Genomic DNA, 13860 nt, shown 5'->3' on the forward strand with positions numbered 1-13860 from the left:
CCCTTATCAAAAATTCTACTACGAGAACATGTTTGTACCTTAAATTTTTACTATTGTATCTACCTACATATTTTATTCATTGATGTGCAATTCTGTATAGATTTTTTAAATTTATTTTTTAATAGGTTTATTGTGTGTGTTTGCATTAGTTTCTATTGTCTATCACCTGTGAAGTTATATGTAAGAATATATGGTTAATGAGTTATCCCATAAATAAATTAAGTGAAAAGATATCTTATTACTTCCAGAATGGAAAAATATGCATATTATAAAATCCTTCAAGTCTATTTTATTTTAGTTCGATGAAGTTTATTTTGGAGATTGATATTGCTCTCCTCAAAATACAAGGAGTATGATTATGGACATACTACCACATATTCCTTGGTTCCACAGACTTCCTGAGGCTCAAAAACACTTCATCGTAATGCACCGAGTAGTTTTTTTAAAGGCTTAAAACACAGTTTTCTTCTCGGTAAATTAGACAGGAAGCTGTTTTGCTTGAAGCTGAAAGATCTCGTATTTTTTATGAAAATCCTTTTTTAGCTATTGATTTTTTTAAGGATAATCAAAAAATTAATATTGTAAGGTTCACAAGCATATTAAAAAAACACCCGATCAAGTTTATCAAGCAGAGGTTGTTTTTTGTAAATATTTTAGAGGTCGTTGATGTTGTTTTAGATACATTTGTGAACCTTACAAAGTAAAGCCTGAAGCCAGTTAGATTTTTTATTTTCTCCATTAAAAAGGCAAGTACATATATATCAATGCAGAAAGTAGAAGAGAGCAGATAATAGACATTTAAGCAACTTATAGTCAGCTATAAGGTAAGTGAATTGCATTCAAATGGCAGTATTAAAATAGAAAAATATTTAGTGTAATATATAGTACATATATGTGTACTGAATATAGCCATGAATTTACACTAATAAATTAGTGTAAATTCATGGCTATATTCAGTATGGTGTGAAGTCTTTGATATCAATTGTTTAACATGGTCATTGTCTTCATTTATTCATCTTATACATTTATACTGAACATAGCCATGAATTTACACTAATATATTAGTGTAAATTAAATGAAGACAATGACCATGTTAAACAATTGATATCAAAGACTTCACACCACATTGGTTACATTGAGCCATATATATCATTTTCAACAGATATATTTTTAGGGTCATATGAATCATAAATATCAGACTCCACCATTTCCATTACTTGTTGAGGTCTACTTGAAGAGGCCTGTCTTACTTTTAAGTTGCCCAGGGATATATTTCCAGGCTGATTCATTTTAATGATAAATGATGGTTCAACATTGGATTTTGTGATACTTTTGTCTGCTAAAGAATTTTTGGTATCCTGGGAAGTTTCTTGCTCATCAAATACTTCAGGTCCACTGTCATTTGGTTTTCTAGTACTGCCTCTCCGTTTCCAACATAATATTATTGATACAGTTATTATAATTACGGAGGCAGTGGTGCAGATTACAATGATGGAGATGGCTGCAAAGTAAATCACCATTATCAACCAACATGAAAATAGTATCTGTTCAGCTTAAATACATATGGATGATTTAATGGTAGTAAGTGTGAAATTTAGGTAATGCACTATTATTTGAATGGTCCTCAATTAAATAATTTATTCCTACAGCTAATTTCACAAATCTTAAGCTATACACACAAAATTTAAATCCTTACCAACAGCAATAAAATATCCATTAAGCTTCACAAAGGTCGACAGTGAAAAGATGAATATATATTTTTTGTAACAATCATAGAGCAAAGATTTCATCCATTTGTCACCAGCTGCCAACCCTAAAACATACAGTCAACGTGGCTCCACCACACTTTGGTCCAATAGTACACAAAATAATAGGAAATGGTTTTCTCTCACAAGGGACACTCCAAATAAATTACTATCAATTTTACTGGGAAAAATACTGCATAAGACCATTATATTTAGTTAGAATATCATACAGCAAGACTCATATTCAATCAAGTGTTTGGCAGCATATTGTCAAAAAGGTCTATGATCATAACGGAAGAAAATATGTCTATTGTAAGGCAAAGGAGTTTATGCCATGATACATGCTCAATAGTACGAGATATATTTATTCAGAGGAGTACAATACTTGTGAACTTGAAAGTAAACAGGGTCATTCACTTCACCAGAGACAGTAGAAATAATTACTCTGAAAACTGGTGTATGATGTTCATTTGGTGCCAATAGGGTAGTTTCCTTCATCAAAGAAAACGAAAGTCATTGATTGCGAGTCGTTACCCACCATTACTGTATTCATAATATACAAATCATTTCGTTTTTGAAATACCGGTTTAGACGAATGGCAATGGTTCATTTTTATCCTCATTTGAAAAGGGCCAGATTGGCGCCCATGCGATGCCACTCCACGTGACGTCACAGGGACCTAGTTTCTATACGAGAAGATAGGAGTTATACGTCGTCTGAGGTTACCAATACATGCATGAGGCGCAGAGCTCAGGGAAACATGTCTTAATAATCACTTATTAAAACTGGCTAAGGTCGGAGAGTTTTCTTCATTTGATAAGGTATTAATAATCCTTATTTAAGCCAAGCGCTACCAGCCAGCAGGGTACTCAGCTACCCGCTAGCAGCCTGCGTTGTATAAGCGCTCAACTCGCCTCAAGGTCACCTCACAAGGCGGTAGCGGGAACCAGAAATACGTCACACGGAGAGATTTCCCGACATTCATACTTACACGTCGCGTTTTCGCACGCTAGAAAATTTTCACTTCTCAATTAATCGCGAAAAATAGATATCGTCATTTTAAAATCTAAAAGCGTGAAATACATACTCCAGGAGTAATAATCTTTCGATTTAGGCAATAAAAAAATAATAGGAAACCACCCTATTGGGGGTGGTGTCGCGAGCTCACCAAGGCAGCGTACCATGCAATCTGGTACCATGCTCATTGCTCATGCAGAGGTGAGAGCATTGTTAGGAGAAGCACTGATCTGATTGATGCCACGTGGGGGTGATCAAAACTGTGCCAGAGTTGGGTGGAGATCTCACTATAACCTCATGTTTTTCCTAGCAGTAATGTGAGTGGACGAAAATTAAGAATGCAAGATTCATGCCATTGGTATGCTAAAAAGACTCTTATTATTGCCACAGTGTCCACAGCATGTCAACGCTTTCCAAATCACGTATCTGTTGCTGAATGATGCCCATTAGAACAAACAGGTGGCTTAGAGCCATAACTGGTAGCATAACTGACTGCCAATCAGGACACCTGGGATAAAATTCAGGATAAGCCAAATAACTCTTTCATGATAAATTTCATGTGGGGTGGAAGTAACTTTATACCTGTGTATGTGAACGCATTCAAAGTTATTAGTTTCATAATGCTTTAAAACATTCCTTAATAGTGCTTATGTAGTGTTTTCTATCCCACAGTCCCTTAGTCAGCACAAACTCTGTCTCCTATGCCACAGACCCTGTGTCTCTATGTAGTCTTGAGACGTCAACAGTTGTTTGGTAAACCCAGTCTAAGATTTACTTTGGAAGAGGATGGCTTGGTGGTGTAACGGGTCGCATACCTGACTGGCAATCGGGAGACTGTGTTCAATTCCCTGCTAAACCAAATGATTTTTTTCATGGCTGTAATCCTTGGTGGTAATAACTTTACACCTGTGTACATGATTGTACAAAGGTACTTATTTCCTTCTTCCATCATCCTTTAACACCAACCTACGCAACCAAAAACCTCACCTATATTCCCTTACATTTACAAAGTATAAGTCAAAACCGTTTGAGTAGTGGGTGCATTTAAAATATGGAAAGTGAGGTACGTATATCTTGGTCAACTCACCAGCGATTTCAGGAGCTGATGAGGTTTCCTCTGCAGTACATGAAAGAAATAAAAGTATGCACATTGTAAATAAGTAGGACGATTGATAGCATAATTATATTGTCGCATGTATTACTGTAAAAATGAATTATTAATTGAATGACTGATGAAAAGGACATTTGAAAGAGATTGTCATGGTAAATATTCAAGCTATTCAAAAGTAACACAATATTTGCATTTTAATGTCAGGGTACACCCAGTAACGGATACAGAAAAAACTCAAGGGGGGAGCACAAAAGATATTTTGAGGTGCCTATACTTTTATATCGTAATGAAAAATAAAGTTAGTTGTAAAGGTTGAGGATAGTTTTATTTAACCTGACAATACGCATATACGAGATAATGCTATCTTATGATATAAAAAAAGTAACAATTGTGGTCCTGCAATGTTCGACAATGCAGGCAGCCCCATAATGGGGGGGGGGTGCACACCCCCTGTGCTCCCCATATGTATCCGCCACTGGCTACACCTGTACAATTACTTCTACAAGAATTCCCTTCGTAAAATGGAATTTTTTTATTTACATGCTGACAAGGAATGTTTCAAGTCTGCTTGGAGGTCTGCTCTAGCATTGTAGATGACGATCAGCAACGAAAAAAAAAAACTCTTCATTGATTTTTGAAGATTCTTCAATGGATACCCAATCATAAATTAAGAAAAACGTTATTTACGATCTTTTATTGCATGTTGCACATCACAAAATGTGCAATTACTGCTGTGGCTTCGCATGCAGTTAAATACGGCCCAACAGAACAGGAGATTTTGTTGCACTCGGGCATGTCTGTTAGTAATTATTAACCCTGGACTCTGTTTTAATGTTGTACATATCTATATTTAAATGATTATCTTGGGAATTCCCAATAACCTAGTAATTTCAATTTTCATGTATGAATGTATTTGTTTGTAAATTTTATATTGACTTTAGCCTAGCAGATGTATGTACTGCCAATGGTGAGATAAATTTATTATTATTATGTTTATGCTGTGACTAGTCAAGGTCAAACTGGAAATGGAGTGTATAGTACATATTGGTGGTGGTTCCAGGGGAAATGGAAGTAGAGATAGTATGAGTCATAGCCAGGCACTCGTTTTTGCAGACAATGACCACTGCTGCATTATGGCGTGATCGTGTGCTAGTTGCCTTCATAGGAATTTCAGTTTTCCAAGCATCGTGGTGCGTGATCGCACTCAGAGATCATGGCCGCGTCCCGCAGCAGTTGCATCCAGGGCACCTTGTGTGAGACATGACTATGTGGCCCGGTGCCTGACAGTACAGTTTCTGACGTCGCTCAGTTGTTTTGACGCATTGGTGCAAATCACTTTTTTGAATGCGTGACCTCGCAGCCATGGGTATGTGGTTCCGGAAACCAGGTATTATATGGAGCAGTAAGAGCTCAAGTACAATCACTTTATTACGGCTATAAAGATTGCAGCCAAGAAAAGAAAGCTCTTAATGATTCCACAACGTAATTCCAAAATAACAATGTGCATTAATAATAATAGATTGTTTGATTTACCTAAATTATGAAAAATACAAGAAATTAAAGTGAAAGTCTGGATTATTCATGTTTTCCGACTATTCATGCCACCTCTTCCCATTATTAGCCCGGATAATCCGGAGTTTGCGATAATTCAATCCAAGCAAAATGTCAGATATTCCATTATTTCAGTTTAATTATTCTCATGAAAAAAAATAATGCAACAACCTATAAAAACACTAAAAACTACTTATATTATTAATGAAGAAAGATAATTCAAATATTTACATAAATAATGGAGAAAATAAAAGTAGTACAACATGGAAATCTTGGCCTGAACCAAATAGTTCATTTTGTCCTGCAAGGTGCATCCAATATAATTTCTTTAAATAGCAAACAGAGCCGAACCAAAAATTCAGAAGGTGAAGAAAGCCTAAAATTGTTAAGAGTCAAGAAATACTAACGAAGGATTTTCAAAAATAAAGAAATAGCAGAAAAACAATACAAAGTAGCAATCAATATCCCTACAACATCCAGACAACATTGTCAGTATTACCATATAACGTTAATGCAATATCCATGTTAATCCAGTCAGTGGCGGAGCGAGGGGAGGGTGTTGGGGATAAAACCCCCCCAGAGTTCAGAGAAACTTTTCAGTTTAGTCCATTTTACTCAATTTGATTAATATCCCAGACGGCACAGAATCCTCCGTATCTAATTCGTATGCAGATAGTATCCATTGACGAAAAGCGATGGAGCGGTAGTCAATGGATACTATCTGCATACGAATTAGATACGGAGGATTCTGTGCCGTCTGGGATACTCATAGAAGAGTGTAAGGATTAATAAAATATCCCTCAGAAAGCCATAAAAGTCACAATTTTGAACCATTTATCTTAAAAAAAATTTGGGGGAGGGCCCCTGCACCTCCTGCTTATCCTGGCAAGAATAATTCCCAGCTGTGCCCCTGAATCCAGTTAACATTGTATGGATATTTGTCAAATGAAAAAATGTTGCTGTGATGTCGAAAAGTGGACATGGTCCATATTACAACATCTCTTTAATATCTTCATAACATCTAATGAGTAGATATTGGTTATGCTCATTATGGTTTTTGGTATTCCCCAGTCATACAAACAAAACATTTGTGCTCTTCAATTCTATACACAACATATGTTACCGATAGATATTGTTTGGAATAACAATTTTTAAGGAAATAAGCACTACTTCTTCAATAGACTGTAAAGGTGATAAAAAAAGAACAAGTGCATTAACTTTTTCCACAATAATTTTATTCGTTAAACCTTATTGTTAGAGATGGGTCGAATAGCAGATTTCTCGAATTCGAATATCGAATTCGAATATTAAATCATTGCTCGAATATTCGAATACCTCGAATTTCGAATACCTCGAATACTAAATGATGAATTCTGGAATGTTTGACTCGGTTGCCTATGCAGCAGGCAACACAAGATTTTGGGGAGTAATTTTGATTTCCTTTAAATGATTCGAACAGGAATTTAGCTGATTAATGAATATTTTAATTTTATGGAGACAATTGGGCATATAATTAATTCAACTAACATCGCTTAACCCCCACTCCTGCTGCCAAGTGCTAGCTGACAATCTGAGGCATTTTGCAAAATACAAGCTCTTTTCCACCGGATTTTCTTCAATTATTTTCAGTCCATCTTTGGGAGTTCTCACGAGATAAGAAGATGAATTGGAATTGCTATCAGGGAGAAACCAAATATTCTGAGAAAATATCCCTTAGTCTGAGACTGTAACAATAAAGATTTATAGCACCACTCATAAATTGAAACTTGATATATGTTTTCGGAAAAAAATACCGCATCAACTTCCGAGAAGCTCTGCTGCTCATATCGAGTTTCGCCAGAATGCTAAGTCTCCGTCGTATTTTGATATTTATTTCTTTGCGTAAAATGCTTAAATAAACTCAGAAATACGTCGTGTTTGGTCTTATTCTTTTTGAAATTACGCGCACATTACTAATATTTCAATTCAATAAAGGTGTAACATCAATTGACGAAAGTCATTCTTAGACACCTTTTGTGCTAATAGATGACTCATGCAGCGGTTGACCTCCACAGAAATGGGGAACTTCGAAGCTGGTAGGAAAAAAAAGGTCAGTGGGGGAGAAAAGGGAGGGCCCGAAACACGTTTCTATTGTTCTCGTGTAACTTGGTATTTTTTCGAAGCTAAGGTCTTCGTAATATGATCCCTGCGCGAGCTGTGACCTTTTTTTTATTTCTAAGAAGAGGAAAGCCTCAGAGGGGGGCGGGCTAGCGCTGAATGGAGAGGGATACCGGATCTTGGGAAATGCGCTAATGTAAGTATCCCACGGTACTCACACAGCAGTTGACCTCCAGAAATGGGGAACTTATAAGCAGGTAGCCAGAAAAAGGTCAGTGGGTGAGAAAAGGGGGGAGGGCGTGAAACACGTTTTTATTGTTCTCGTAACTCGATATTTTTTTCGAAGCAGGGGTCCTCGTAATGCGATCCCTGTGCGAGCTGGGACCTTTTGTTTGATTTTGGAGAAGAGGAAAGCTTCAGAGTGGGTGAGGCGAGTGCTGAATGGAGGGGGATAGCGGATCGTGGGAAATGCCCTAAGGTTGCTATCCCACGGCACTGAGGTTCTCCTGGTGGGGGGAATTGGGGATTTTCGGATTTTTTCACCCGACCATTTTCGGTTCCCCTCGTAGAACTCTTTTCACCGCTAAAATCCACGAATTTGATGTACTTTGTCAACTTGCGTAAAACGGCGCTGCGAGCACTAAATGACTACAGTTCTCTACATTTTTCCAATTCAACTACCAACGACGTACGTGCGACAGTGTGTGACGCGAAATTCAAAGTATTCGAGGTATTCGCGAGACGGTACTTTTCGCATAACTATTCGAAACCTCGAATATCGAATACTTTCTATTATTCGAGGTATTCGAGTATTCGCGGATACTATTCGCACATCTCTACTTATTGTATTTAGACTTAGTCTTCTCCTCCCTTTCCTTAGTTTACTATGTATTATAACTATATCTAATTAATGACAATTAAGAATACCATGGGTATTACAACTTGGACATCTATTTAACGTTATTTTTACAACTCCTCGTGGATGCTACAAATAGGATTTCTTTGTACTGTAGTCAAAATATCCATCGCGTAATAACAACATACTTTGTATGTACGTATCAACCTTATTTAGATATTTGATGGATTTTGTCTGCTGCTTGGGAATATGTGTGATAGGCTGCTTTCCGTCCTGATACTGAGCACAATTAAACTCAACTAGCCCGTTCACACTCCCAGATAGCATGCTAAACTTGCAGCAAGCTTGCTGCAAGCTTGTCATGACAAAGTTGCAAGTTTGCAGCAAGCTTGTCATGACAAGCCTGCAAGCTTGCGGCAAGCTTGAATCAAACCTCCTAGTTACGCTTTTTCAAACTTGCAGCAAACTTGTCGCAACAAACCTGCGGCAAACTTGTCGCATCAAACCTGCAGCAAACTTGTCGTATCAAACCTGCAGCAAACTTGTCATGACAAGCCTGCAAGCTTGCGGCAAGCTTGAATCAAACCTCCTAGTTACGCTTTTTCAAACTTGCAGCAAACTTGTCGCAACAAACCTGTGGCAAACTTGTCGCATCAAACCTGCAGCAAACTTGTCACATCACACCTGCTGAAAACGTGTAGTGTCACACATGCTACATACTAGGAAAACTAGTTCCACACCTACCATTTCTGTAGTGACACTTGCTGAGGAAAAACTGCCTTAAAATTTCTGTTAAATAAAATGCTCTCCTAAATAATGATCAATTTACAACAACAAAATTGAAAATTTTCCACTCTATCAATTGTTAGTCATTTCACATGCACAGAATTTGGCTGCTAAATTTATTTAATAAAATGTGCAACAAATAAATGCCGAAGAGTTTATTTTTCTCATTAATTATGTACATGTTGAGGCAGTGGTGGACATACCATTAAGATAGATATCTAGTCATCGATAGTTAATCATTATTAATGAAGTGAGTGAAGTACTTACAAACTGAATAGGAAACATCTAAGACAGAAACACTTTTAAAAATTTATGACCCCCTAGGCCACACATGGTAATAACTAAATTACAGAAATCTTCAAAAGGTAAAAACATATTGCTCGAATTTTATCAAAACATTCACAAGTATGCTGATTGGCTTTGAGGATTTAAAATTAAAACTTCATTCTTTTGAATTGTTGTTTAGTTATGGGAGTACAAGGTTGTGCATGGAACTTACATGGTTACATACTTATAGATCGTTACTGATGAACTTATTAAGCAAAATTATTGTCTTCATCAGCCTGATCCTCGGTCTGTTTATCCTGCCAATCCCTGAAGAGAAAATAGTAATTACTCCATGTGAAATGATATATCATGTATCATTTGCTTAAATCAGGGAGGTAAATTGAGAAATTATTAACTAATATTCCAAAAAGAATAAGCAATCAGATTCAATAAATAAGATGTCCATATTGTACCCCCACATTCTCATAATGGCGGTTAATGATTCAACTTCCATGGAACATTATAGTGTATACCTATTGTAAGAGGGAATGGAAAATATGAAGAAAATGTCTGGGATGATCGAATTAATGTGGCAGGGAAATGAGAAGCGACTACTTACATTCTTATTTTCCTGACTTTAGCCTGGTTGAGCCAATTACTCAGACACCCTTTCAGCCCCACATCTGATGCATCAGGGTAGACCCTTCTGCATACACCTATGAAATTATAAAAAACATACTTAATGTTGTACGTTAAAAGTTCATTTCAACGATCAATTATTATAATAATCTTAGAATATCTTATTGGATGCACTCACGAAAAATAACAGGACACACTGAAGTGCTATAAAATGATTTCTTAACCGAATTCTTCTGAAGTTTGCCCGTAAGGGAATACAGCTCTGCTTCATAGTCATTCTAAGACGACGCAACATATTTTGTAGAAGTGTTCATTCATTTCTTCTACCAACTGCTACCAAACATTGCATCTAGAGATAAAAAAGATCAGATCAATTAAGAGTTAACAGCTTATACAAGAATAACAACAATCATGTTTATAGCCAGAAGAAAAATTCACCAAAAAAATTAACACAATTGTCATGGTTAGTATGCACATGTAGTATGTGTGCGCAAGTGCATATGAAATCACAAAAATCCAATCATACCAAAACTGTTTAATATTTCATTGGACAATAATCCATACGCACTTCAAAATTATGTTGTACTTGAGTATTGCGTGACCAAGATACAAAACATTGTACCTGGACCAAAAGATCGTATCCCGCAGGCACTATGCGAAGGCGTGTACACAGTGCCATGCTCCTGCGGAAAATCATATGTTGGCGAAACATGCCGAGGAATGGCGACAAGGATGAAGGAGCATGTGAGGGCTACCAATAAAAAACAACTGCACTTGTCAGCCATTGCAGAGCATGTTTGGAGTGAAGCCGGCCATAACATTGAATTTGAAAAAGCGAAGATAGTGGCAAAAGAGAGTCGCTACTACCCAAGGCAAATTAGGGAAGCGATTGAAATCCACAAAAGGCAAAATATTAACAGGGACAACGGCTACCCAATCAGCAACGTTTGGAAGAGAGTTCTGACCAATCAGCGCACAGGAGGAGATCGGCCAGTGCTATATAAGACGGCAAAAAATGAACACTTCTCACCTTCGACCTGAAGACGGAAGCAGGATGGCTTCCGAAACTGTAGTCAACTATAAACGACAGACGCGGCTGGAGAACCCGGAAATTAGCAGTCATCGTACTTGAGTATTTTTATAGAACTTTGAATTCCAAACACCGAGTGTCTGGCAGGCTCCAGATTTACATCGATTTTGAAACTTTCTTACAAAAACTTAATTTTTCTTTCATTAAAAAAATCATACATTGTTTGAATCAGGATGGCAGCACACAAATTATCATTATTCACTTACCAACTTTGGCTCAAATGAGGGATCTTCACTTATCCTACGGCAGAGTTTGATGAAAGCCTCATCTGCTGCCAATGGCAATCGGCTGAAATTCATCTCCTCCACAGCAGCATCCTTTCGCGTTGGGTCACATGCCAATAAAGCATCTACTTTCCTCTCCAAGTGGAAAAACCCAGGTGCCATTTCTCCCATCCACATGAGGAGCTGGCCATTCTGTAGTTTTAATTTACTGCAGCCTGTAAATATAAAATTGCTATAAATACAATAATACCAATTGATTTGCTTATATTATACTACCTTAGCACACTTGGTACTTAATCATCATAAATCCTGCCTAGATGCTTATCGAACAGGTGCTAACCATAGATTTTAATACACCACTAATTTTTCTGTCAACAAACACGAGTAATTGATTACTTTACATCACAAAAATTTTAAGGATTGCAATCTTATTGCACAGAAACAGCTTAGAAATGTGTTACTTATGCCCTTGAGTGCAACATGCCTGTTAAGAATGTACTGGCAGAATGTACGATATATACATGGGCATTTGTAAAAAAAATGAACTAAAGCACAAATCAATGCCAAAATTATAATGATCAGAGAGAGTTCAACTGATGGCTATGTTTAGAACAGCTAATTAACTGCTATTATTCTTCGACATATTCCCAATAGTTATTCATTTTCAAGAAAAATCCTTCATAAACGAGTTTACTGAGGTTGAGACTAATACTTTAACGTTATAAAGAACTGCTAACAAAGTGGATTCTACTGCGAGAACCCTGATATTTCAACTTAAACCGTCTGAATGGAGTCTTTTCACTATGCCAGCGAAAGCAAAGATCATGCTAAATTGTAATTACACTGAGAATAAAATAATGAATAATCTTAAATAATTATTGGATAGCAATTGGCGGTTCATTAATCATACATAGTATCGAATAGAAAAACATGTTCCATTTACTCACATTTACATGCTCAGCACAGCAGAGATGAGTAGATGCTGACAGAGGCAACTTCTTAAATCTCTTCGTGCCGCTAAAAGCCACTGTTTCCGAGAATTCAGTAATCTTCCAATCCCCTTTTGCCAGTTTTCACTACGAAACACGGATTATTTTCTTCTTCCATAGCATACTTCAACGTAAATTTGCTTGTAAAACAGGATTTTACTTCACAGCTAAATTCACAATCACAAGCATAAAATTGCACAAAATAACGGCAACCGTTAGGTCACGTGATACAAAAGACTGCCGCCGGGCGTTTTGGCGCGAGTTCAAAATACGATTTTTAATCCAAAATATTAAAATAAGTTCGTAATATAATGGGAAAAGTTTTTTACTTGAGTTCTTTTATGAGTATGAAGATAATTATATCAAATAACATTATATTGTTATATTACTATAATTCTCATTAAGTACACATTATTAAAATCTTACAACCAAGCCAAATAGGCTGGAAAGAGGCATGAAAAATTCAACCTTGAGATGGCAAGGAAAAGTCAAGCTTCACGTAAGCTAACATGCTATGTGTGGGTAGTAGCAGGTTTGATATGGCAAGTTTGCTGCAAGTGTGATATGGCAAGTTTGCTGCAAGTGTGATATGGCAAGTTTGCTGTAGGTTTGATATGGCAAGTTTGCTGCAGGTGTGATATGGCAAGTATGCAGCAGGAATGATATGACAAATCTGCTATGGGTGCAATATGGCATGTATTCTGCAGGTGTGATGTACAAGTCTACGGCTTGTATGTGTTCACATAACTTGTAAGCTTTATTCAAGCTTGTACATAGCTTTCATGCCAGAATAGGTTTGTCACAGCAAGTTTGCTGCAAACTTGCCACGACAAGGCTTGTCGTGACAAGCCAAGGACAAGCCTATGACAAGTTTGCTGCAAGCTTGCATGCTATCTGGGCTGCTTTTGACATAGAGGGCTCCTAGTCCACATTTGACTGAGAACTAAACAAACTGCTAGATCCCTAAATGAACTTACCAGAGGAATATTTAAAAGCAGATTCCTGATCAGATCCCGTGGATGTTAAATCAATGCCTGATGTTTGAGTAAGCATACTGGATTCCATCTGGTCTGGACTCTTCTCAGATTGTTCTGGTTTGGTTTCATTTACTGGGGAGGGTAGAGTACTTAATAAGTAACCTTGAATGTCTTTGGTATCTTTTAGGAAAACAAGTTAGTGAGAAAAGTGAAGCAAAACACCAAAAATATACGTATTATATACCTGTAAAAATTCTTTCTCCATTAGGAAATTAAAAAAGACTTAATTTTTAGTTTACTAGCCGGCCACCCAGCACTGCTAAGGAAAAATAAATAGCACCCAGAGAAGAGGAAACTTAGAACTTCGTGGTCTTTTTGACCTCTCAAAATGCTGAATAAAAATTCACTCGGAAAATAAGAAAGAACATAAGAAGAAACATGATTTGACAGAATGCACAGTTAAAAGGACAGCCAGGTTATTCGTGGCCCATTTACCTGTGAACGGTGAAGC

At 37.0% G+C, this 13860-nt stretch overlaps 1 protein-coding gene and 1 long non-coding RNA gene across 4 annotated transcripts in view; both read right to left on the bottom strand.

Annotated features, from left to right (window-relative positions):
- Positions 1 to 708: 708 nt before the first annotated feature.
- The window catches only part of LOC124163884, a 65453-nt gene continuing 52301 nt past the window's right edge, over positions 709 to 13860 (bottom strand). For 2 of the 3 annotated variants that reach the window (XM_046540993.1, XM_046540991.1), the window contains 3 exons: positions 13350 to 13481; positions 3850 to 3879; positions 709 to 1501 (listed from right to left, as the gene is read on the bottom strand). In XM_046540993.1, coding sequence (XP_046396949.1) covers positions 1131 to 1501; positions 3850 to 3879; positions 13350 to 13481 — 533 coding nt within the window. In that variant the 3' untranslated portion in view covers positions 709 to 1130. The remainder of the gene's footprint in view (positions 1502 to 3849; positions 3880 to 13349; positions 13482 to 13860) is intronic. The other variant, XM_046540992.1, reaches the window with a different exon arrangement.
- Positions 10320 to 12898, bottom strand: LOC124163885. The gene is made up of 3 exons (XR_006865862.1): positions 12331 to 12898; positions 11366 to 11598; positions 10320 to 10418 (listed from the first exon to the last, which is right to left on the bottom strand). It is a non-coding gene; the product is annotated as an uncharacterized LOC124163885 (long non-coding RNA).

This window comes from Ischnura elegans, chromosome 8 (genome assembly GCF_921293095.1).
Source record: "Ischnura elegans chromosome 8, ioIscEleg1.1, whole genome shotgun sequence".
In the NCBI taxonomy this organism is placed as follows: Eukaryota; Metazoa; Arthropoda; class Insecta; order Odonata; family Coenagrionidae; genus Ischnura; species Ischnura elegans.